Here is a 26,822-nt window from a genome sequence, read left to right on the forward strand (position 1 = left end):
ACATTCACACACAGGGAGAGAGAGAGAGGATGGATAGAGGGAGGGAATCTGCTAAATGTCAGCGGTGTGTCTCCTGGGTCTGAGAGACGAGTGAGTGACAGGAGAACAACGGCCGCCGGCCCCATTCAGAAACACTGCCACTGTGTGTGTGTGTCTGTGTGTGTGTGTGTCTGCGTCTATGTGTGTATATCTGTGTGTGTCTGTATCTGCGACTATGAGTGTATGTCTGTGTGTGGACTGTGTGTCTGCATCTGTGTCAGTGTACCTGTGTCTGTGTCTGCGTGTGTATATCTGTGTGTGTCCTGTGTGTATGTCTGTGTCTATCCCCCCCCACACACACGGTAAGATGTGGATGTTGAGAGGGATCAGCAGTGATGTGGATGGCTTAGTCAGAGCTGTCAATCAATACTGGTCTCCAGAGAATACTGGCCTATTGAACACAGACAGACTACTCACATCTACTCTCTCTCCATCTCTCTCTCTCTCTCTCTCTCTCTCTCTCTCTCTCTCTCTCTCTCTCTCTTTCTCTCTCTCTCTCTCTTCTCCTCTCCTATCCTCTTACCGTCTGGTCTTTCTTGCTTCACACACACACACACACACACATCCACGCACACACACACACACCTACACACACACAAACACATACACACACACACAAAGCGATTTAATTTTCTGTGGTCAGTGCTCTAACTGTATGGCTCTTCACCTGTGAGATGTCCTTTAGCAGCCGTCAAGAATCACTCCACTCAGAGAGGAGGGTAAGCACAGCTGGCACGGCTATTACACACACACACATTCCTTTAGTTAGGGATCAATAGGCTGTTGCTGTTAGCAGCTGTAGTATCTCTGTAGTCTCTATCTCTCGAGTATTGATGTGATGTGGCCGCAATGTGGTCACTCTGCACCCCAGATCCACCTGACCTCAAATGATCTGTGTTTCCCTGGGGACCCATTACCAAGACGCACACAGTGGCAGAAGTACAGAGGACTGAGCCCAGACACACACAGTGGCAGAAGTACAGAGGACTGAGCCCAGACACACACAGTGGCAGAAGTACAGAGGACTGAGCCCAGACACACACAGTGGCAGAAGTACAGAGGACTGAGCCCAGACACACACAGTGGCAGAAGTACAGAGGACTGAGCCCAGACACACACAGTGGCAGAAGTACAGAGGACTGAGCCCAGACACACACAGTGGCAGAAGTACAGAGGACTGAGCCCAGACACACACAGTGGCAGAAGTACAGAGGGCTGAACCCAGATGCACAACAAAACAAACGGTTAGATTTGATATCACAGAGTGAGGTGGAGCAGAGTCTAACACCATTTGGTTGGATTAAATTAATGGTAGAGTTAAGGTACTGTTGTATTGAATTAATTAAAGTTGCACTATGCAGAAATCGCTCTGCCATTTCCTGGTTGCTAAAACTCTAATAGTTCACCTAACTTCAGTTTATGTGAAAAATAAGCAAGTAGAGAATCATTGTACCATCTAAACCACTGTGAAATATATTTCCCATAACCAACAATATTGTTGTTTCAGCTGTTTGAAGCTGGTGTACAAAAATGAAAGTAAAAGAAGCTAAAAGAAAACTTAAGAATGGGAAGCATAGAAATACAGCACATAGAACAGATCTACCGCTTCTTAAACTTGCTTTCAAGTAGAATGATAGATCTGTAACTCACATTTCTATGTGAATTTGGTCGGGTCACCCAAAAAGTCACATATTGCCTCTTTAAGGTAATGTTGTATTGAATTAATTGTTGAGATAAAGTTCTGTTGTATTGAATTAATGGAAGAGTTAAGGTACTGTTGTATTGAATTAATGGAGGAGTTAGAGGAATGTTGTATTGCACATGTGCTCACTATGACAACGTTACTACTAGCATGAGCCATGCAAGAACCATCTATGATTGGTCTTGCTGTGTGTGGATGTGGCTGAGAGGGTAAACCATCTAGGATTGGTGTTGCTGTGTGTGGATGTGGCTGAGAGGGTAAACCATCTAGGATTGGTGTTGCTGTGTGTGGATGTGGCTGAGAGGGTAAACCATCTAGGATTGGTGTTGCTGTGTGTGGATGTGGCTGAGAGGGTAAACCATCTAGGATTGGTGTTGCTGTGTGTGGATGTGGCTGAGAGGGTAAACTGTTAACCACTGACCTTAACCCTTATTGACCAGGCCCTCACCTCTGACCATGTTTAATGACCAACCCCAGAGTGCAGTGTAGAGATTAATGACCGTGGGGAGCTGAAGGACCATGGAGGGTTGAAAGAGGAACCCTCTACCTGTGACCAACCCTCCCTCCCCCTGGACCGAGAGCAGACCTCATCCATACCGTCTTTCCCTATGCCTGGGACACATTCATACACATTCACACCAGTGGAGGCTGCTGAAGGGAGGACGGCTCATAATAATGGGTAGAACGGAGCAAATGGAATGGCATCAAACACATAGAAACCATACGTTTGATACCATTCCACTACTTCCGCTCCAGTCATTACCACGAGCCCATGCTTCCCAATTAAGGTGTCACCAACCTCTTGTGATTGACACATTTGGGACGTGAGGCGCCCCCGGGAATGAGAGGTGTGTGACTCCCAGTGTTGGGGAAGCTACTCTGAAAGTAGCGTTTACCTAGATACCAATTACTTTACACTGCAAGAAGTGAAGCTACACTAGAGGTACCCTTCAGAAAAATAAAGTTTACTGAACTAAAGTTACTCTGAAAAAGTAGTTCACTACATCCAAACTACTTTGTGAGAAATTATCATATGTAAATCTGGAATGTCATAGACTACAAATTGCAAGAACATATCACTTTGGGGTCATATGTTAACAGAATGTGTAATTTAGCCTATTAAACACAAAAACAATGTTTCAAGTGAGAATTAGGCAGGTCTGATGCCGATAAATAAAGGAAATGATTGCCTACTTCACCCATATTTTTGTTTCTTTTTGCAAAGTTCCAGTAGTTAGCTACATCGCTACATGACAAAAACGTAATTAACTGAATTTAGTTCAACTAGCACCAAGCTACTGCAAAATGTAGTTAAATTACTAGTTGAATTACATGTAGTTCACTACTCCCCAACACTGACACACTTAGTGAACAATTGGCTGGTCCTCCTCTATCCCACAGTCCCCTGTGAGCTCATTAGCCCCAATCAGCAACCCCTGCCCCCCACCCCACCCTACACACAAAATACACTCTCCATCAACAGTTTATGTGTGTGCGTGCGTGTGTGTGTTTGTGTTAGAGGACAATGAAGGTCAGAGAGACCCATGGGTACCTCCAGTCTCCCCCTGGAACTCCCCACAACCCTCTACAGTAGAGAGAGAGAGAGAAGAGGGGAGGGAAAAGAGCTGAAAAGGAGGAGAAAGGTGGGTGGAGAAATAATGTGTAAATTAGTATAGGCCTAATGACTCTGTGTATCTAAGAGTGACTTGGGACCAGAGAGACCAGAGAGACACCAGAGAGAGAGACCAAAGAGAGTCCAGAGAGAGACCAGAGAGAGACCAGAGAGACACCAGAGAGACCAGAGAGAGACCAGAGAGACCAGAGAGACCAGAGAGACCAGAGAGACCAGAGACCAGAGAGAGACCAAAGAGAGACCAGAAAGAGACCAGAGAGAGATCAGAGAGACCAGAGAGACACCAGAGAGACCAGAAAGAGACCAGAGAGAGACCAGAGACCAGAGAGAGACCAAAGAGAGACCAGAAAGAGACCAGAGAGAGATCAGAGAGACCAGAGAGACCAGAGAGAGCCCAGAGAGAGACCAGAGAGAGACCAAAGAGAGACCAGAGAGACCAGAGACAGACCAGAGAGAGACCAAAGAGAGACCAGAGAGAGAGGAGACAGACCAGTCAGTGAGAGTCTTTGTAAGAAGTCGTCAGGTGAGTCTTACTGGACTAAGAACAGCCTGAGACATAATAACCTGTGGCCCACAACATCATTATCTCTGTCTCTCCCTCTCTCTATATTCTTTCTTTTCTAGTCTGTCTGTCTGTCCGTCTGTCCTCCCTCCTGGTCCTTTTCCCTCCCTCCATTCTTCCCTCTCTCTGCATCTCTCTGCCATGTAGCAGTGATCATAGCTGAATGAACCTGTAGAGTCTTAATCAGAGCCTTGGCAGAAACATCCCTTACACCACCCCAATCATCTCCTACATACACACACACACACACACACACACTCACACACGCACATGCACACGCACAGCAAACACACACGCACACACTAAACAAACACGCATCCTTAATGTGACACCAATCATCTCCTCCTCATCTCAATGAGCGCCCCACCCTAAAATAACACACGAGACACCCTCCTCTCCACTCAATCAGCTTCAACAGTGTGTGTTTGTGTTGAGGAGGGGGTTGGGGGGGGGGATTAATTTCTCTATTTATCTCAGTGACCTGAATTAAAGCGTAACCTCCCTGGCCCCCCAGCCCCCCCCCACCCCCTCCTGTTATCTTTTCATCTCCCCCGCCCCCTCCCGTCAGGGCAGTGTGTGTATTGATAATGGCCATTAGCATATTTATGATCATTGCCAGCCTCTTATTGTTTGTGTGGAACATTAATCTTCATCTGATGCCTAGCGACTGACAGCTCAATCTAACAGGCCATCACCGGGCACACACACACCCTCATGTTGAGGAGGGGACATTGTCTACTGGAAAACACACGCACACACAGACCTCAACGCAGAGACATTGACAAACCAGACTAGAAGACGGGCATTGTCTTTCTGCAGCAAACACACACATGTGTACAAATACACACACACAGGAAGACAAGCATCTTTGTGCTACACACACACACACACAGTGATTGACGTTCACCCCAGTGTGTGTAATCAGGTGAGGTTGTTCTCTCCAGCTGAGACGAGGGCATGCTGGCATCACGGTTGGCGTGCTGATGGTTCCTCTGTACCAGGCTGGGCCCACTGCTCCCCCAATCAGCCTCAAACCAAGCCCACTCTGGGAGACAGCCTGTGAGTGGAGACCACCAGTATGACACCCAGAACACGTCAAGATTCAAGACTAGATAAATATGACCAGTTCTATTCACAGTAAAGATGACAACTCCTATTCTACAATACAGTATTAGATCTGTGTCTCACTGTCTCTCGAAGTCTAAGAGGGCTCAGCAGCAGTCCCTGTAGCCTACAGTAGACTGGGTAGAATTAGTCCTATAAATGTCTCTCCTTGCAGAGCCATAAACATAGAGTTTTATTAAGGCTATCTATAACACGCCACTATCAGACATTGTTGATAGCTTTATTAAAACCTCCCAGAGATGGTTATTTTATGTCACTGAACTAAATCACTTTTACACAAAGTTTGTGTGTGTGTGTGCTTGTCTGTGTGCATGCAGGTGCATATGCATGTGTGTGCGTGTATCTATCACTCCGAAGGCTCTGCAGAGTTAACAGTTACGAGGTACAGTATATGCTAATATATTTCAATACTTTATAGAAGCAGTAAAATCTGAAATCCATAATTTGTTAACGTGTTCCATGTAAAACAGTGCTAAAAGATGTCCCATGAATATCAATGCAGATTTGCTTTGATTAAACAATCTATCATTGCCACACTATAGGCCTACAGTGTGTTCTCTTCTCTGCATTAACCCTTTACACTGAAGATGACATTACTCATCCCATCAAGGGACATTTGGAGGACAGAATTACCAGAACTACCTACATCCTAGACCAGTGGTTCCCAACCTCTTTAGGTTACTGTACCACCAACTGAATGTTGCTCTGCCTGGAGTACCCCTGAAGTATCCCCTAATGTGCATTTTACCAGTAAGCATATGGTCTCATGAGTCTTCTCAAGTACCCCCTGTGGATAGGCCAAATACCCCCAGGGGTCCTAGTACCCCTGGTTGGGAACCACTGTCCTAGACAATAGACAAACTTAGTTGACTTTTCATAAGTGCACATTCCCTCTCTGAGTTGGAGCAATCCTTGTTACTTCTCTCCACTCTGGGTTGGAGGTGAGATGGTGGCGAGATGTATAGGTGTATGTGTTCTCTCGGGGCTCTAGCCCAGCGGTCTGTGACCAGGTGAAGGCTTGTAGTGATTCACATGTTTGTGATTCGCTCATCATCTCCATTTAGCCCATGATTAACACCCAATCAGAACACATGATTAACACCCAATCAGAACGCATGATTAACATCCAATCAGAGAGCGGGGTTAAAAATACAGAGTTCATCTTTAATGTTATAATAACGAGGGTACATGCTCTCAAACTGCCAACAAAACAGATTTACACAAATAAACACACACACACCTATACATCTCACCTCTGCTTCCCCCTCCCCCCAGCCACACATATGCATCTATAAAAACCCAGCACACATACGCACACAGACACCTATACATCTTTCAACCTCCGCCCCGATCTCTCCTGGTGTCTGTGTGTGTGGAATTAGAGCCTATTTAAAACCAACCCTGCGGTCTCATTAATTAATTAAGCCTGGGTGCAGGTAGCTCCTGGGCGGTGGTTATCACTGGAGCTCAGGACACACCGTGTCTCAATAACAGAATTACACTACCCCACCACAGGGCTCAGTGGAGGAGGGAGGGAGGTGGGAAGGGATGAGGGGGGACTGACTGACTTGACGGCTTTGAGGGGCAGACAGACAGTCAGAGAGACAGACAGATGGGGAGACAGAAGAACACAGTCCTCCTGTGTGTCCAGAAGCCCGATAGTCTCCTGCTTTAAATCACTGTGTTTATGAGCTGCTGATAGCCCAGGTGGAGGATGGGGGATCCGTTCACCACACTTCGTCTCCCACCCCCTCATCCCACCCTCTCCTCTCCCCGTGGCTCCAGTGTGTGTGTTCTCTCCCTGTGGCTCCAGTGTGTGTGTTCTCTCCCTGGTGGTTCCAGAGGGCCTCTTTATCCTCCCCTCCTAGCAGGGTCTCTAAATCACCGTGGTAACAGCCCTCCTCATCTCCTGCTAATTCCTCTGCTCACTGAAACATTGACTGAACACACACACTCGCGTTCACAAACACACCCCTCTCTGTGGCATTGCATTTGCAGTGGGTAGATGACAGTTGGATTTGGAGTGTGTTGGATACCTGGCCTGATACACAACAGTCTGGGACAAAAGAGAAAAAGAAAGAACTTGACAACAAAACAAGAAGAGTTGGTAAACTAGCTATGTGTCCTCTGACTGTTTTATTGAGACTTGAGGAATGTCAATAAGAGCTCTTCTAGAGGCCAGTAACAACACAGACTGGCCAGCAGACAGCATGACCTTCTATACAGCACACACACTCCTAATAACCAACACACAGCAACATCTCCTAATAACCAACACACAGCAACATCTCCTAATAACCCAGAGACAGACAGCAACAGCAATGTACAGGCCAAACATTCCCTCATTGTGAAAAGTAACTAAGGTCTGAGAGGACAGAGGAAGTGGCAAACATCCTGCTTATCGATCTGTGGCTGCCAACTGGCTAATGGCGCTCGGTGGCATGCGCAAACACACACAGTAGCATGAGTATAACACTACAGATCCATCCTAGTGGTTGTGTAGCTCTTGTTCATTAAGCCCTTGGTCACCCCCACACACACACACACACACACTTCTGGAACTGAGGGCCGGTGCTGGTATTGTTCCGACAAACCCCGGGGCAGAATGGGTAAACTCGTTACTCTTTCGTTAATTGGAGCTGAGATTCCATCCCTCCATTCCCTCAGCAACCTCTCCTGGGGGAACAATGACTAATTGTCTACAGTCCTCGCACCTCTACATTACCCCCCCTCCCCGTCTCTGTCCTCCAGTAACCCTATTTTATCCCTACATACCTAGCCCATCCACCTCTGCCTGGCTGGAGCTGCAGTAGGATGAAGTTGCACCAATGAGATGCTGATCTCAGGTCAGTTTTCCATTCTTTGGTTCGGATTTAGGCTAGGATTGAGAGAAGGTAAACTGATCCTAGATGTGTTTAAGGGCGACTTCTACAGAAAGCTGCTCCGCTACCACACTCCACCCCTAGCCCAACACGCTACAACCCCAGCCCAGCCTCGGTCTCTGCCTCAACAGAGGTGTCACTGGGTCAGCCTGAGGATGTACCCATGCAGCTGGTCTGAGAAGGCCTCCAGGGAGAACTTCTCCTGAACCCGCCTCCTGCCAGCATGGCCCATGTCTCTGCGGAGCTGGGGGTCTCTGAACAGCTTCTCCATGGCCAGGGAGAAGGCCTCGGCCGTGGGCTCACACAGGAAGCCCGTCTCCCCGTCACCTACACTCTCCAGAGGCCCTCCAGACCTCACAGCAATGACGGGACAGCAGCAGTACATGGCCTCCACTGGCACTATCCCAAAGTGCTCTCTGCTGGGCGTGTAGAGAACGCCTGCACTGCCCCGCAACAGCACCACCTTCTGGCTGTCTGAAGGAGAGCGCAGGAAGGTGACAGAGTCCTCTACTCCCAGCCGTGCCGCTAGCTCCTTCAGCTCAGCGTAGTGCTGGACATTCTCAGCGACGCGGCCGTCATACCCCCCTGCCACCACCAGGTGGAGTCTTGCCTGGTCCCCCGGGGCGAGGCGGGCCCTCAGGGAAGAGAGGCCCTCCAGGGCCAGACCCAGGCTCTTCTTCCTCTCATAGCGGTTCAGGGACAGGAAAAAGCAGGACACGCCCTCAGGGACCAAGCCCCCCAGACCCTGCTCCAGCTGCTCTTTAGGGGGCTGGTCGAAGCTGTGTGTGTTGAGGGAGGGGTAGAGGACGTCAGTCTGGACCCCATCCAGGGTACAGAAGGTCTCCCTGAAGACCCCTGCGGTGAAACAACTGTTCACCAGAACCTGGGACAAGAAACAAGAAGGATTAGTCAGTGATATCTCATCAACAAGGGCAGAGGAGGGAGATCGATTGAGAAAATCAAAACTAGCGCCCAATGAAATGAATGAAACTGTTGGTATTTTGGACTCTTAAGATCTAATCCTGCTTTCTCTGGTTCTATCCTCTCACCATATCAGCCATGCCAGTGGTGAGTTCCTCCAGTCTGTCTATGGGGGCGCGGTAGAGCTTTTTCAGAGCTGAGCCTCTCTGGGTCAGGAGCTGGTCTGGGAAATGACAGTAGAACAGAACCTTTTTCCTCTGACGAGACAACCTCAGGACTGGGATACACACCGACACCTGTAGGAGGAGAGAGAGTAGAGTTATATCTACTAGAATCACAACTACAGAAAAAGTGAAGGCAAAAAAGAGTAGTCTGAAGGTGAGTCAAAATCAAAAGGTAATGGACTGAGTTATGCTGAAGTGAAAAGAATAGAGAAACAAAATAGATGGTGTGTCACCAACCTGATCACAGAAGACCATGTCGTACTCTACTCCACTGAGGAAGACCAGGTAGAGAGCTACGTAGATCATCCTGAGGTAGGCACACAGGGCATGAAGGTACCCAAACACACTGGTGGGCAACCAGTCACCCACACAAACCTGGAGATGACAAACAGGGTCAGATAGGAAAGTAGTGTTTGTGTTATAACACTGTTATTGGATTACACTGTTACAGACACCCACCACGTTCAGGTCTGGGTCCAGTGTCTCTGAGAAGCAGTGTGTGGGGTCATGGTGGGCCGTCCAGATCTGAACACTGCAGCCGCGAGAGCGTAGAGCTACAGCTGCATCCACCACCAGCCTCTCTGCACCACCTATACCCAGGTCTGGGTGGAGAAACACCACCCCCACCATCCTGGAGGAGACAGATAACATGCTTAAAGAAGCCTGATGACACTGACAGGTTGACAGGTGCGTCATCAACATGGGGCTTCTTCAGAAGGGGCAGACAGTACTAATACATTCAATACAACGTTACAGAATGGAGGACATTATTGACATGGCAGAGAGGTGGATTGTTTAGTCTACAATGCCACAACCCATAGAACGTTGTCCCATTGAATTGGCTAAGCGCCAACATCAGCTGACTGTCATGTTGTTGACACAGATAATAGCTATTTCTAGCCGACAGCTATACTAAACAGAGTGAACATAGAGCTTATATCAACCTGAGAGTAGCTAGTATCACAGAGACCAGCTAGTATGCATTAGTTACTAATTCAGTGTGGACGTTGTCTGTCATAACTGTACCTTTCGCTCCTTGATAATGCAGTCTGTCCAACTTGTGTGTCCAGGAAACAGTGGTCAACTTGCTAACGCTTATATGGCACTGTGCCTGTTAATCGACATGATGGCTCAAATGTTCAATTTATTTCCAACGGCAAATCCCCTTGTGTTGAACCAAAATGGCGTCAGATGCCACCCTCTGCAGCACGTCGCTTCCTGTGAGACACGTCACCTCTCTCGGCACACACACTTTTTATTTGCCTTTCGTTCAAACTCTAAAATTACATTAAACAAATTATGAATTACAGTTTATTATTTTAAATAAATACTTTTGACCTTGATATTATATATTAATCTATAATTTGTAATAAATTGAATCCGTTAGATGTAAATTATGAACTATCTTGGTTCAGGCTTGACATAGGGCACCTAAAATGGTCCTTTATTCTGTAGTCGTGTCCTTTTTAGACAAGCGTCATCTTTCGGTGATCCCTTCTGAAGTTGTGGCGATTTGTGTACAGAACTGCTGCCCATTTGACGTGGACTTCAGTTAGAAGAAGATTTTAAGTTTTCTTCTCCAGCTGAAATCGCAAATACAACTTAAAATGGTAAGAATTCTGTTATTTTTGTCAAATAATGTATACTGTTGCACACCTCTAACTTGGCTTTAGCCAACTAGATAGCTAGGCAGCTAACGTTAGTTAGCTAGCTAGCTCTCATTCAATTTAGCTAGGCATAAGAGACATTCAATTAGCCTCTCTTAGCTAACTAACCTAGTACAATTGCAGGCATGATATTATAGTTAAGTCTTATATTAGTCTTATTTTACATTGCTATTTTATATTGTAATCATTCTTTACCGGCGAGGTGACTGTCAGGTTTAGAAACCATTTAAGGTAGCCAGCTAGCTAAAGTCAGGTTAGTTAGCATGATGATCCATTATCTATTTGTAGACTTGACTATTTTTCGAATCAGCGAATCTTTATTCTGTTATGTGTAAGACAAACAGTCATTGCAATGATATGATCATTTAGAAATGTCATTTCTGACTCGCTATTCCTGGCGCTTTAGGGTAGTCAGTCATCGCTGGTAAAGAGGGCCTCTAGTAGTAGCTAGAGTGATCTCCAATATATTTTGAGGAAGTTAGTTGATTGAGTGATTATCATTTCAGAGAACACCACATCCAATGTGGGTCAGATGATCCAATGGTTAGTTTTCTGTTTTCTAATGTAATCTTAGTATTTTGTGTGTGTTTAACTGTGTCCTCTCTTACTCAGCCTGGACCAGCATCAAGTGCAACTAATGTCGGTGCAGGGAGCCGATCCCCCAGCAAGACAGTGGCCCCCCGCGCAGCAGGATCCACAGTCCGACAGAGGTAATCATTTAATAATAGAGTGTTTCATAACAATCTCAAATCGCTTCAAAAGCAAAAAACACACAAACAATACATCATGGTACACACACGCACTTTGTTCCCTGGCAGCAAGAGCTACAGTCTAACAAAGGGAGACGCACACAAAACCCCACCCAACACAGCAGGATTTACAACAAACAAACACAAATAAGACTCCGGTCAGACTCAAGACATTACATACTGGTACCCTTAACCACCCTCAAGCATCAACATTACCGCTTAGCTCCAACCTATAACACATGAGTGCATTACTAAAATAAACTACAGATTAGCTAGACTAGAGGATGTGAAATGATGATTTGGGACCCTCCTCCCCTTCCCTGTCTCTCTGATTACATAATACTATAGGGAGAGTAATGGTGTTTAGATATCACTCTGTGAGTAGATACCACTAGATAGATGTTGGCGCTTTAGGCTTAATCAGTATGTAATCAGCCTCGCTGTCATCAACATCATTACATCAACATAACCCATTACTACCTTCTCCCTCATTCACTCATTACCTCATTTAGCCCCGTTAAATCTCAGCTGATGAGTACAGCAGTTATGAATCACTACATCAGGACGTTAACTACTGGAGCTAGTCTGAACGAAAACTGCCGTGGTAGAGAGAGATAGGTACTGTAGTGTGTTCTACCTCCAACAGCAGTGTTTCCCCTATATTCATTTAGCAGTGGTGGCCCACTGCTGTTAAATTGTTCCGATTGCTGAAAAAAATTGTAATATTTTTAAATGTGTATATCCAGGGGTCTTATTAGCTTTTAGAAATCTGCATTTTTCAAAACGCAGACCATCAAAAAATCTGCATTTTTAAACCATTTCACCTGTTTCATATTGAAAGTCAAGTTTCTTTTTTCTTCAATATTGTGATAAGGGGCATGCAACTATAGTTTTTCTTCACACAAAATACATTAGTGCAACACATCTGGCAGAAAATTGTTTTAATCAGATGTCAACAGAAGTGCAACGCTATTAGGCTGGAAGCAACACAAGTAAATTAGCTTACAATGAAAAAGCAAGGTATTTTTTGCAAAAACGATGCATGGCCATCATATTTTTTATGTTTATCATAGAAAGAATGTAGCCAGCTACATTTCCTAATGTTTTGCGTGAAGTTTAACTTGCTACTGGAGGAAAACTACAGAGAAAAGTATCCTACACATCAGTCAGAGTGCTGTCTTGTGATCCAACGACGAGAGCAAATATATTGTGTCAGAGTGGAGAAGTGCAACTGAAGCACGAAATTGGTCTTTTTACATTCATGATTAGGAGCGAACCCTGACTGAAGCGTAGCAGAATTAACAATAAGCATTTAAGATCTGCGTTTACAAAATGCAGCAAGATATTTTTTTTCCTGTGTTTTTATATTTTATTTTCTGCATGAAAAAACACTGGACAGTGTCTGCGTGATTTATGTCATTTCACACAGTGACGTTATCTTTGAAGTTATGGGTTCAGATATGGCATAGAACCGCACAGTCACTGCAGAGGCAGAATTTCCCAGAGCCTCAGTGTTATGAAATCTAACCATCTGAGACTCAGGCAAAAAACAGGAGTAAAAGCAGGTTAATTTTTTCAGTGTGCAGGCAACTCTGTAAAGGTGTGACAATTTCTATAGGGGGCCTACAGGTCATATTAATGTATCTTGTAACTAGCTTGTTGTCTCTTGTATATGATGTTATAGCTCACGTGTTGTCTCGTATGTGTGATGTCACAGGAAAGCAACGAGCAGCGGAACGCGCAGTGCAGGCAGGAGCACAGCGTCAGCGGGCGGCACAGGGGGCATGTGGCGCTTCTACACTGAGGACTCACCAGGACTCAAAGTGTGAGTGTATACGCACGCATACCCACACGACCATACCCACTCACTAGCATTCCTTCAAATGCACACACATACATCCATATAACGTTATATATATATATACACACACACACACACACAGAGTAGGTATTGTCAGTGTTTATGAGGAAGAGCATGAATGTTTAATGGCAGTAAATGAGACTTGGGGGACTGAGGCTAAATGCTGATCAGACCCCAGGGTGTGTATGTTCCTGGAACCCGCCCACTCCCCCCTGTCCCCCTCCTACCAGACACCCAGTCAGTTCAGCTCCATACTGTTCCTAAACACTGGTGAGCACTCCAGCTTTCTGACAATCTGACCGCTTTCTGACCACTGTTCTATGACTCCTGGTCACGGTTATAGACTGACCACTACTGACCAAGGTTAGAGGTCTTCTCTACTCCACACTGTTCATTGGCCAGCTGTAGTTACTGAGGGTGTTGCTCCTGTAGTCAAGGACAGACGGTTGTATGGTACGGTGGTGTGTATCGAGCGTGTGTATATCGAGTATGTGTATTCCTGTGTTGAACGCTGGTCTCAGAGCTTCATTAAGATCCGCTCAGAAAGGTCAAGTCAATTACAGCCTTCAGAGAGGAGGAGTGGGGTTGGTATGGTAACGCTCTCTTCCCCCCCCACCCTTCCACTTCAGGGACGGAGCCTCTCTTCTCATCAAATCCTCATCAATGAATGCAGAAACACCACTCATAGGACCACAGATCTACTGGCTCCCAGGCAGTGTTTCCCCTAGAATTGATCTTAGGCGGGGTGCAGAGGCACCCACATCTGCCAGAATGGAGATTTTCAATGAAGGCAACAGTTGAGGGCATGGGGTATCAGTGCTAGACAGTTAGGGGAGGCCTGCCCCACCTCAGTAATGCTAGGAGAAACACTGGTCCCAGTTCAATGGTAATAAGGCTGGTTAGAGCTCAAAGGAGCTCCATATAAACCACCTGTCTGACAGACCGACCACAGTCAAACTACTACAACACCAGGGTTTCTGTTAGCCGGTAATAGACGACTTTTGGCTTCTTTTTTTTGTTAAGCTGATAAATAAAATTGGCACCGGCCAATTGTCCAGGAGAAGAGAAAGTCCCATTGCAAATAATGCTTTTTAGCATATTAATTGATGGAAATACACTTGACTCGTCATACTTATCGGTCTATAGGTTAATTTGCATAATTTAGTGGAAATAAATTGGCGTGTGTGTACATTTATATTAATTATGTATCTTTATCACATGCATAGGCTTACAGTATACAGACAGCCTTTGAGCAGAAAATCTGTCGTAGTAAATGCATCCGCAACGGAAGACAGGCTTCATCAGCATGTCACACACCGCTTTACAATGAGCTGGAGGCAGTATGCATTTTGAAAAAATGTACTTAATTGTTTGAAACCTGAACGTTTTACAATATGTTATAAGGCATGTTTTACCTTGCTTCAAAGTAGCCTAGCCTAAATCTGACCATATCCGTGGAGGCAATTATTTTATATCAACTTTCTTTCATTGTCCAGTAGCCAAAGGCACAATGCTAGTCATATTAGCAACCCATGCTAGTTGTTGCATTTTAGCTCTCTCCTCTTTCAACATTTCTAACGGATATTTTAATCTCTGTCACATGAAACCTCTCGCATGTGCGGTGTGCTTTTGACAACAGTGTTTTCATGCTAATTGCATTATGGAACGAACATTCGCTTGTAGCCTACTGCCCTGTGTGCATTGCTGCGCTGTAGCCTAGGCCTACTGGTTGTATGAATTTGGGATCTATCGTCCCATAACTGTCCCAGAGTCTGTTGGAATAGGCCATTTCTTTTTCAACAAGCTGACCAATAGAATGGGTAAACTAATAGATTGACACAGGCTGGTGATTTTGCTGTTCGTTACTCATCTTGTTGGCTGAGGAAAAGTAAATGTTGACAGTTATTCTAACATCTTCAAAGTGTGCATAAAAATTCGGTAAGAAGGACCGCACATCGTTGCATCCTGGACTTGCATGTTCTGTTAATATGAATTACCATATTCTAAATGTGATTTCTGTCATCCTGAGCACCGTGAGTGGATGCCCTAATCGGGTTACTCACCCAATGCATATAGGTCCTGTAAATTTAAAATGCTTCAGGTCAAATGTCCGGAACCACATATTCCTAATGGAAACCCTGTACAACAATCAGCCCCAAGCTAATTCTCTCTCGTGCTCTCACTATATATACAAAAGTATGTGGACACCCCTTCAAATTAGTGAATTTTTCAATTTCAGCCACACCCGTTGCTGACAGGTGTATAAAATCGAGCACACAGCCATGCAATCTCCATAGGACAACATTGGCAGTAGAATGGCCTTACCGAAGAGCTCAGTGACTTTCAACGTAGCACTGTCATAGGATGCCACCTTTCCAACAAGTCAGTTCGTCTAATTTCTGTAAGTGCTGTTATTGTGAAGTGAAAATGTCTAGGAGCAACGACGGCTCAGCCGTGAAGTTGGAGGCCACACAAGCTCACAGAACGGGACCACCGAGTGCTGAAGCGCGTAGCGCGTCAAAATGAGGTGGAATAATGGTCTGGGGCTGTTTCTTCATGGTTCGGGCTAGGCCCCTTAGTTGCAGTGAAGGGAAATGTTAATGCTACAGCATACAATGACGTTCTAGAAGATTCTGTGCTTCCAACTTTGTGGCAACAGTTTGGGGAAGGCACCTATACCTGTTTCAGCATGACAATGCCCCCGTGCACAAAGGGAGGTCCATACAGAATTGGTTTGTCGATCGGTGTGGAAGAACTTGACTGGCCTGCACAGAGCCCTGACCTCAACCCAATCGAACACCTTTGGGATGAATTGGAACGCCAACTGCGAGCCAGTCCTAATCGCCCAACATCAGTGCCCAACCTCCCTAATGTCTTTGTGGCTGAATGGAAGCAAGTCCCCGCAGCAATGTTCCAACATCTAGTGGAAAGCCTTCCCAGAAGAGTGGAGGCTGTTATAGCAGCAAAGGGGGGACCAACTCTTAATTTTCATGATATTGGAATGAGATGTTCGACGAACAGGTGTCCACATAGCTTTTGGTCATGTAGTGTATTGCTCCAGAAATGCATACTGTAGGGCCCTCAAACTCAACTATGGACCTCGAAGCCAGTTCCACTGCATTTTTACATTGTTCCCCTCTAATCAGGGACTGATTTAGACCTGGGACACCAGGTGGGTGCAATTATCAGGTAGAACAGAAAACCAGCAGGCTCCGGACCTCATAGGGGAAGAGTTGAGTACCCCTGCTGTAGGGGATTTGGCCAGTTTGGCATTGTGCCACTGTTTTCCGTGTGTATAGTAACCTGTGTGTGTCGTCTCTCCTTAGTGGTCCAGTACCAGTGCTGGTGATGAGTTTGCTGTTCATCGCGTCGGTCTTCATGCTGCACATCTGGGGGAAGTACACCCGCTCCTAAACCCCGCCCCCTGACCCTTCACCATCAACCCCTGACCCTGCGCCGAGGCTTCTTAACACATCGGACCTGGACCAAACAACCAACCAACCTGAAACCCCAACAACACTACTCGCCTGGCCCGGCGGGCGGTAGAGACCCAATCTGTCTGGTGTGCGCATAGAGCAGGGCAACTGTCCAGTGTCCAACTCCAGACCACCAGTGTGTTGACCCTGAGCACAGATCATCTAGGGCTGAATCCTAACATGAGAGACTCGTACTTATCTCAAACTGGCTGGTTTAGGTCCTATTGATGACAATTGGTGATTTATCTCCAGTTAGGATTGGGCACCTAGTCCCCTCACCAGGACTTCAGTAAGAATCTCTTTTTTTCAGCCTGAATTAGAACCTGTAGATTTAGTTTTGTTAACATCATTTGTACAACATTGTATTGTGATACTGTACAATAAAAGGACTCAAACAGAATTAGTTGTGTGTGTGTCCAAATGAGCATTTACACTGTAAAACTGCTTCATGCAAATTCATGATCCTTGAGTGCCTCTCAGGATACCCTGTCTGCTGCCAATCGGGGTCTTTAGTGTTTGTGTGGGTTTCCCATTGCCCTATAATGGAACATGTCCCAGAGCTCATGTAGACTGCCTTTGGCAAAGTATAGCTCATTTAGGGTGGATCAACAAATGTCCATACTAGACAATTACAGAGCACCGTATACCTTTTGTCCAGATACTGTATGTACCAAGGGAAAGGTTTGATAGCCAACTTTCATATTAGGCTTCTATTCAAATGAGCTATTAATTCAAACATTTCCCATGGCACAATATGTGTGTGAGTGTAGGTTTCCTGCCAGGTACAGGCTGTATCCGGTATGGTCAGGGCAGCACCAGCCTTTTTCAAACCGCTCCTTGGGGACCCACAGACATTTCACAATTATGTTGTAGCCCTGAACTAGCACATCTCATTCAGTTAGTCAAGGGCTTGATGATTAGTTGACAAGTTGAATCCGGTGTGCTAGCTCTGGAATAGTTCAAGATATGGAAAGGGCTGGGGGTCCCTGAGGAGAAGTTTGAAAAAGCTTGCCTTACACCAGGTTCTCCCAAACTCGGTCCTGGGGTCCCCCCTGGGTGCATGTTTTTTTTTTCTTCCCTAGCACTACACAGCTGATTCAAATGACCAACTCATCAAGCTTTGATTTGAATCAGCTGTGTAGTGCTAGGGCAAAAAACAAAACGTGCACCCTAGGGGGCACCAGGACCAAGTTTGGGAAACGCTTCCACGACTGCATTGGAATAGCATCAACCTAAGGAGAGAGCAAAGGAATCACACACACATGAAAAGAGGATAAACTGTAGGTCACAATATAATAGCCATAAGCTATGACTTCTCTTATGGCTGTTGACGATAAATAATTTGATAAATACAGTACGGTCCCTTACCACTTACATTATTACAGTGGTGAAGAACCCTTCTTCGCTCCTCTGTACCTCTAGTTTTCTCCCCTTCCCCTACCTTGGCTCTTCTCTGTTCTGTGTACAGTCGTGGTCAAAGTTTTGAGAATGACACAAGTATTGGTCTTCACAAAGTTCGCTGCTTCAGTGTTATGAGATATTTTTGTCAGATGTTACTATGGTATACTGAAGTATAATTACAAGCATTCCATAAGTGTCAAAGGCTTTTATTGACAATTACATTAAGTTTATGCAAAGAGTCAATATTTGCAGTGTTGACCCTTCTTTTTCAAGACCTCTGCAATCCGCCCTGGCATGCTGTCAATTAACTTCTGGGCCACATCCTGACTGATGGCAGCCCATTCTTGCATAATCAATGCTTGGAGTTTGTCAGAATTTGTGGGTTTTTGTTTGTCCACCCGCCTCTTGAGGATCGACCACAAGATCTCAATGGGATTAAGGTCTGGGGAGTTTCCTGGCCATGGACCCAAAATGTCGATGTTTTGTTCCCCGAGCCACTTAGTTATCACTTTTGCCTTATGGCAAGGTGCTCCATCATGCTGGAAAAGGCATTGGTCGTCACCAAACTGTTCTTGGATGGTTGGGGGAAGTTGCTCTCGGAGGCTGTGTTGGTACCATTCTTTATTCATGGCTGTGTTCTTAGGCAAAATTGTGAGTGAGCCCACTCCCTTGGCTGAGAAGCAACCCACACATGAATGGTCTCAGGATGCTTTACTGTTGGCATGACACAGGACTGATGGTAGCGCTCACCTTGTGTTTTCCGGATGCCCCAAACAATCGCAAAGGGATTCATCAGAGAAAATGACTTTACCCCAGTCCTCAGCAGTCCAATCCCTGTACCTTTTGCAGAATATCAGTCTGTCCCTGATGTTTTTCCTGGAGAGAAGTGGCTTCTTTGCTGCCCTTCTTGACACCATCCTCCAAAAGTATTCGCCTCACTGTGCGTGCAGATGCACTCACACCTGCCTGCTGCCATTCCTGAGCAAGCTCTGCACTGGTGGTGCCCCGATCTCGCAGCTGAATCAACTTTAGGAGACGGTCCTGGCACTTGCTGGACTTTCTTGGTCGCCCTGACGCCTTCTTCACAACAATTGAACCTCTCTCCTTGAAGTTCTTGATGACCCGATAAATGGTTGATTTAGGTGCAATCTTACTAGCAGCAATATCTTTGCCTGTGAAGCCCTTTTTGTTAAAAGCAATGATGACGGCACGTGTTTCCTTGCAGGTAACCATGGTTAACAGAGGAAGAACAATGATTTCAAGCACCACCCTGCTTTTAAAGCAGTCTGTTATTCTAACTCAATCAGCATGATTACTCTCCACAGGAGGCTGGTGAGGGGAGGATGGCTCATAATAATGACTGGAATTAAATTAACAGAATGGTATCAAATACAAATGTGTTTGACGTGTCAATACCATTACATTAATTCCATTCCAGCCATTACTATGAGCCTGTCCTCCACAACTAAGGTGACTGTGATCTTCTCCCCTCCTCTCTCTTCTCTTTGGTTCCTCTCATCCTCTCCCCTCTCTTCTCTTTGGTTCCTCTCATCTTCTCCTCTCTCTTCTCTTTGGTTCCTCTCATCCTCTCCCCTCCTCTCTCTTCTCTTTGGTTCCTCTCATCCTCTCCCCTCTCTTCTCTTTGGTTCCTCTCATCCTCTCCCCTCCTCTCTCTTCTCTTTGGTTCCTCTCATCCTCTCCCCTCCTCTCTCTTCTCTTTGGTTCCTCTCATCCTCTCCCCTCTCTTCTCTTTGGTTCCTCTCATCCTCTCCCCTCCTCTCTCTTCTCTTTGGTTCCTCTCATCCTCTCCCCTCCTCTCTCTTCTATTTGGTTCCTCTCATCCTCTCCCCTCTCTTCTCTTTGGTTCCTCTGATCCTCTCCCCTCCTCTCTCTTCTCTTTGGTTCCTCTCATCCTTTCCCCTCCTCTCTCTTCTCTTTGGTTCCTCTCATCCTCTCCCCTCTCTTCTCTTTGGTTCCTCTCATCCTCTCCCCTCCTCTCTCTTCTCTTTGGTTCCTCTCATCCTCTCCCCTCCCCTCTCTTCTCTTTGGTTCCTCTCATCCTCTCCCCTCCTCTCTCTTCTATTTGGTTCCTCTCATCCTCTCCCCTCCTCTCTCTTATATTTGGTTCTTCTCATCCTCTCATCCTCTCCTCTAAATCCACTACAGTCATTTAGAGAGGGTGAAAATGGTGGCTTCCAGTGGAGGCTGCTGAGGGGACAATGGTTCATAATAATGGCTGGAACGGATCAAATGGAATAGCATCAAACACCTGCAAACCATGTGTTTGATGTATTTGATACCATTCCACCTATTCTGCATCAGCCATTACCACGAGCCCGTCCTCCCCAATTAAGGTGACACCAACAACCTGTGGTGACTTCATACACACTGTATATATTCACACTGAATAGGATGTTGTCTATCAACTCAAAGCTGTGAGATCTGTTGCTCTTTGCTCTGCCACTCGACACACTAATACTAACTGAGCACAAAGACCATGAGGACCACTCACTCCTAGAACAAAGACCACGCAACTCTCCAGGCGCACCAAGACCATGCACCCACACAAAAAAGGCAGCTCACTCACTCACACAAAGACAACTTACCAGTAGAGGATCGTATAGTATTGGTTCACAGGAGGTTGGTGGCACCTTAATTGGGGAGGACGGGCTCGTGGTAATGGCTGGAGCGGAATCTGTGGAATGGTATCAAACACATGGTTTCCAGGTGTTTAATGCCATTCCATTTGCTCCGTTCCAGACATTATTATGAGCCGTCCTCCCCTCAGCATCCTCCACTGTATTTGTTGTGTGTAAGACAGATGGCACATTGGACTTGTGTGAGTGAGTATTGATGAATGTAGTCCTACCAGAGGAAGCTGGTGGGAAGAGCTATAGGAGGACGGGCTCATTGTAATGGTTGGAATGGGAATTAATTATTTCCGGATGTTTGATGTGTTTGATTCCAGCCATTACAATAAGCCCATCCTCCTATAGCTCATCCCACCATCCTCCGAGTCCTACCTAGTAAGAGTGATATCTGTCATGTCTGTGCCTGTGAGTCTGGTGTTTGTCTTCTCTTGATAGCCAGGTGGCCAGTTGGTCTCTGAGTCTTTAGCCAACTCCTTAGTTATTCCCATTATCAGCCAGGCTAGGTCAGTCTCTGCCTGCTGCAGTGACATTATCAGCCTGAAGGGGCACTCCAGACTGCTGTGTGAACCTCACTCACTCAGTCACTGTGGAAGGAGACAGAGCGAGCCGTCTCTCCGCGAGGAACTCTACTACTGTAGAAGTCTTGCCACTGGGTCATTTCAAAGAAATTACATAGAACCAACATGTAATAGACGTTGAATTGAGTCTATTTAGAGTTAATCATCCCTTATTGCATTCCTGCTATTAACTTCTCATAAACCAGCTTCTCAGTAGTCTGAAGGACTTTTGCCAGTTTATTCTGTCTGTCATTGCACCCTCCCTGTAAATGCCACTAGTAGCTGACTGCATTTGACTAGAGCTTTTGATACATAAAAAACTAGATGAAATTACACTGTATGGATGTTTCTCTGTGTTGACCTCTGTTTAGTAACAGTTCTGAGGACAGCATTCCCTAGATGGCCATGCTAGAAAGGACAAACATGGCTGTAATAGTGTAGAGTGGTGCTACAAACCTGTTTATCATTAATTACTTTTGTTGTGAGTGTGGTTTAACTGTGCACATGTTTCACTTCCTTCTCTTGAGTGTTTTCATATTTGGAATTATTGGCACGTGTGAGAATTCTGCACTTGACGATCGATTGATCAATCAATCGTCAGGGGCAGAATTGTCACACGTGCCAATAATTCCAAATATGAAAATAGTTGGCATGTACACACTAGTTGTCCAACCTGCAGGTCCTCTTGTAGCTGCCTCTGAGCTGAAGATGACACTGATGTGTGTGCGTGTGTGTCTGCCTGCCTGAATGCTGGTTCCTTGTGTTTAGTGTAGCATTTGGATGCTGTTCATTAATTAATCCTGTCGACCGACTCCAGTTTCCCATGAGCTCCCAGTGTTCATGGCAAATCCCGGCACCGGCCTTACACACACACACACACACACCCCACACTGGCCCAACACACTGTGGCCCAACACGGCACCATGCCAGAACTATTCAACAGAGCGATTAAATATGGAACACACACCGACGCTCCCACAGCGTTACAACACCCAAACACGACCGTCAACATGTGGAACTCAGAACTCTCTGTGTGTCTGTATAGACCTCTTTCATTGTGGATCCAAATAAAGTGTGTGTGTGTGTGCACATGTTTGTGTGCATAGTAGGACTGAGAGCCAGTGTTTACTTTTGGTTGGTTGAACCCAACTCTATACCTAAAGGTAGTTGTAGTCAAGTATATAGGAATACTTTATACCTAAAGGTATTTGTAGTCAAGTATTCAGGAAGACTCTATACCTAAAGGTTTTTTAGTCAAGTATTCAGGAAGACTCTATACTTAAAGGTATTTGTAGTCAAGTATTCAGGAAGACTCTATAACTAAAGGTATTTTTAGTCAAGTATTCAGGAAGACTCTATAACTAAAGGTATTTTTAGTCAAGTATTCAGGTAGACTCTATACCAAAATGTATTTGTAGTCAAGTATTCAGGAAGACTCTATACCTAAAGGTATTTGTAGTCAAGTATTCAGGAAGACTCTATACCTAAAGGTATTTGTAGTCAAGCATTCAGTTAGACTCCAATGTACATTTCTGTATAATTGTTTTACTCTTTAGCTTAGATTATTAAATGGTCTGAAGATGATTGAGTTAAAAACATTTTGAGAGAAAGAGAGAGAGAGGAAAGAGAGAGAGAGGAAAGAGAGAGAGAGGAAAGAGAGAGACAGAGAGGAGAGAGAGAGAGAGAGAGGAAAGAGAGAGACAGAGGGGAGAGAGAGAGAGAGAGAGGAAAGAGAGAGAAAGAGAGAGACAGAGAGGAGAGAGAGAGAGGGCAGGTTTCCTCTTCCTCTCTTGTTCTTTTTCTCTAGTAATCTTCCTGTGCAGAAACCAAAGTCTGTGATAGGGGACACACAACACACAAGATGGAGGAAAGTTGTAAATAGGTCAGATGGGTTGTCTATCCTGTGTGACACACACTCCCTCTGTGGTCTCCACATGGGGAATAAATGCTGTCGAAGACGCATCCCTGCCCAGAGCTGTTCCACAGGGCATACAAGCAGACCCAGCCCTGGGGATTCCATGTCACTGTCCAACGCACCAATAGAATAACAGACACAGTGGAGGGGGAACTGTACCACTCATTCCATCAGACAGAAGCAGGAAACCCTGAGACAGTATTTCACCACTTGTGTGTGCCACTAACCCTCTGTGTGTGTGTGTGTGTGAGTGTGTGTGTGTGTGTGCGTGCGTGCGTGTATTAAGGGATCATATGGTTGGTAAAGCGTGGAATGGAGAGGCGGCTGGCTGGCTGCTATTGATTCAGCACTCTGATCAACAGACTCCTCAAGGACATGAGAGAGAGAGATATAGAGAGACAGATAGTTAAAGCATTGTAGAAGAGTGGGTTGTTCATTCAGGCGGTTGGTCAATCAGTCAGTCAGTCAGTCAGTCAGTCAGTCAGTAAGTAGTCAGTCAGTCAATCAGTCAGTCAATCAGTCAGTCAGTCAATCAGTCAGTCAGTCAATCAGTCAGTCATTCAGTAGTTAGTCAATCAGTCAGTCAGTCAATCAGTCAGTCAGTCATTCAGTAGTCAGTCAGTAGTCAGTCAGTCAGTCTGTAGTCAGTCAGTCTGTAGTCAGTCAATCAGTCAATCAGTCAGTCAGTCAATCAGTCAGTCAGTAGTCAGTCAATCAGTCAGTCTGTAGTCAGTAAATCAGTCAGTCAGTAGTCTCTTAGTAGTCTCTCTCAAACAGGTGTCAGGTCTCCTCTCCTAGTGTGTGTAGTGTAAGGTAAGGTATTGTATCCAGAGAGGATATGTGTCTGGTATGTGGCCTGTTTGAGTTGTTTACTGTAAAATAATATGGCTGGCCCTGGCCCTGGCCCTGGCCCTGGGGTCACAGTCATGTAGATATGGTCAGTGTGGGTGCAGAGTGTGTGTGTGTGTGTGAGAACCCCACGTCCTGATCCGGTCCCCTCCTGTTCTCAGGGAGCAGTGTGAGATGCAGACTCAGCTTTGGCCCGCTCTGCTCTCAGAGTGTGTTTGTGTTATTCCTGTCTGCAGGAGGGTCCAGAAAACACCAGCAGTATGAGGAGCATCCAGCTGGCAAAAAACACACACATACACACACTCAGCTTTCTGAGAGCACACACACTTAGCTTTCTGAGAATGATACCAGACCAGATCAGCACACTGTTTATGGCTTTTATTTCTGCTTTATATACAGTAGAAGTCAGAAGTTTACAAACACCTTAGCCAAATACATTTAAACTAGGTTTTTCACAATTCTGACATTTAAAAATTCTCTGTCTTAGGTCAGTTAGGATCACCACTTTATTTTAAGAATGTGAAATGTCAGAATAATAGTAGAGAGAATGATTTATTTCAGCTTTTATTTCATTCCTCACATTCCTAGTGGGTCAGAAGTTTACATACACTCAAATAGTATTTGGTAGCATTGCCTTTAAATTGTTTAACTTGGGTCAAACGTTTCGGGTAACCTTCCACAAGTTTCCCACAATAAGTTGGGTGAATTTTGGCCCATTCCTCCAGACAGAGCTGGTGTAACTGAGTCAGGTTTGTAGGCCTCCTTGCTCACACACGCTTTTTCAGTCCTGCCCACACATTTTCTATAGGACTGAGGTCAGGGCTTTGTGATTGCCACTCCAATACCTTGACTTTGTTGTCCTTAAGCCATTTTGCCACAACTTTGGAAGGATGCTTGGGGTCATTGTCCATTTGGAAGACCATTTGCGACCAAGCTTTAACTTCCTGACTGATGTCTTGAGATGTTGCTTCAATATATCCACATAATTTTCCTTCCTCATGATGCCATCTATTTAGTGAAGTGCACCAGTCCCTCCTGCAGCAAAGCACCCCCACAGCATGATGCTGCCACCCCCGTGCTTCACGGTTTGGTATGGTTTTCTTCAGCTTGCAAGCAACCCCCTTTTTCCTCCAAACATAACGATGGTCATTATGGCCAAACAGTTCTATTTTTGTTTCAAAGTACAATCTTTGTCCCCATGTGTAGTTGCAAACCATAGTCTGGCTTTTTTATGGCGGTTTTGGAGCAGTGGCTTCTTCCTTGCTGAGCGGCCTTTCAGGTTATGTCGATATAGGACTCGTTTTACTGTGGATATAGATACTTTTGTACCGGTTTCCTCCAGCATCTTCACAAGGTCCTTTGCTGTTGTTCTGGGATTGATTTGCACTTTTCGCACCAAAGTACGTATCTCTAGGAGACAGAACGCGTCTCCTTCCTGAGCGGTATGACGGCTGCGTGGTCCCATGGTGTTTATACTTGCATGCTATTGTTTGTACAGATGAAGGTGGTACCTTCAGGCGTTTGGAAATTGCTCCCAAGGATGAACCAGACTTGTGGAGGTCTACAATTTTTTTCTGAGGTCTTGGCTGATTTCTTTTGATTTTCCCATGATGTCAAACAAAGAGGCACTGAGTTTGAAGGTAGGCCTTGAAATACATCCACAGGTACACCTCCAATTGACTGAATTATAAGTGAAATAATCTGTCTGTAAACAATATAGTTGGAAAAATTACTTGTGTCATGCACAAAGTAGATGTCCTAACCGACTTGCCAAAACGATAGTTTGTTAACAAGAAATTTGTGGAGTGGTTGAAAAATGAGTTTTAATGACTACAACCTAAGTGTATGTAAACTTCCGACTTCAACTGTAACTGCTTTAATATTAGACAACACAAGACTGCCACCTGAACCACACCAGTGATTGCCAATGACTATTTGTCTTGTTATTCCTTCCTGTCTTCTCATGGGTTGATTTGTTGTCTCATGGCAGACTCAAGGCTGGATTTAATCTGTAGCGCCGAAGATCAGCGTTGTAGCACGGTTTTAATTTAAAGGGAATTTTTGATTGAGCCGACATATGCAGCTTTTTCCGTGAATGCAGTCTCTGTGAACGCGGAGCCGTTGCCTTTAAATTTCAATACAACAAATACAACGCTGATTTTCAGTGCTACCAGTGGTGTAGTGGAGGGTAAACGCAAATCAATGCAGCTTACCTACTTTTTTTTTGCACGGCAGTCTACCCACCTTTTGCAGAAAAAGGCATTGAAAGTATAGGGAGTATTACTTTTTTCACCGCGACTGCCGTTCAGAGTTTACACACCTATTTTTTACCACTACATCATTGGGCGCTACAGATTGAATCCAAGCCTCAGTCAGGTTTTAGCTGCTCATGCTAAACATGTACAGTATTTGAATTTGTCTGTGTGTCAGTACTTTGGTAAGAGTCCTCCAATAAGTTCACACTTTGTATTGCCAATGGATTTTCCTATATTAATTTTAAATCTATTTATAGTCAGTTATTGTTGTGTCCTAAGTGATTGTTTTGTCCCTCCCAGCAGTAATATGGTAACATGTCCCTCCCAGCAGTAATATGGTAACATGTCCCTCC

At 45.3% G+C, this 26,822-nt stretch overlaps 2 protein-coding genes across 2 annotated transcripts; one reads left to right on the plus strand and one right to left on the minus strand.

Annotated features, from left to right (window-relative positions):
- Positions 1-6,204: 6,204 nt before the first annotated feature.
- LOC123482087 (alpha-1,3/1,6-mannosyltransferase ALG2-like) lies at positions 6,205-10,229 on the minus strand. The gene is made up of 5 exons (XM_045208358.1): positions 10,115-10,229; positions 9,548-9,719; positions 9,326-9,463; positions 8,993-9,160; positions 6,205-8,826 (listed from the first exon to the last, which is right to left on the minus strand). Exons 2-5 carry the CDS (start codon positions 9,716-9,718, stop codon positions 8,080-8,082), a joined length of 1,224 nt encoding a protein of 407 aa, XP_045064293.1. The 5' UTR covers position 9,719; positions 10,115-10,229; the 3' UTR covers positions 6,205-8,079.
- Positions 10,230-10,559: 330 nt separating this feature from the next.
- LOC123482088 (protein transport protein Sec61 subunit beta-like) lies at positions 10,560-17,241 on the plus strand. The gene is made up of 4 exons (XM_045208359.1): positions 10,560-10,698; positions 11,368-11,465; positions 13,222-13,329; positions 16,692-17,241. The coding sequence occupies exons 1-4, from the start codon at positions 10,696-10,698 to the stop codon at positions 16,777-16,779; spliced, it is 297 nt and encodes a 98-aa protein (XP_045064294.1). The 5' UTR covers positions 10,560-10,695; the 3' UTR covers positions 16,780-17,241.
- The last annotated feature ends 9,581 nt before the right edge of the window (positions 17,242-26,822 follow it).

This window comes from Coregonus clupeaformis, chromosome 28 (assembly GCF_020615455.1).
Source record: "Coregonus clupeaformis isolate EN_2021a chromosome 28, ASM2061545v1, whole genome shotgun sequence".
In the NCBI taxonomy this organism is placed as follows: Eukaryota; Metazoa; Chordata; class Actinopteri; order Salmoniformes; family Salmonidae; genus Coregonus; species Coregonus clupeaformis.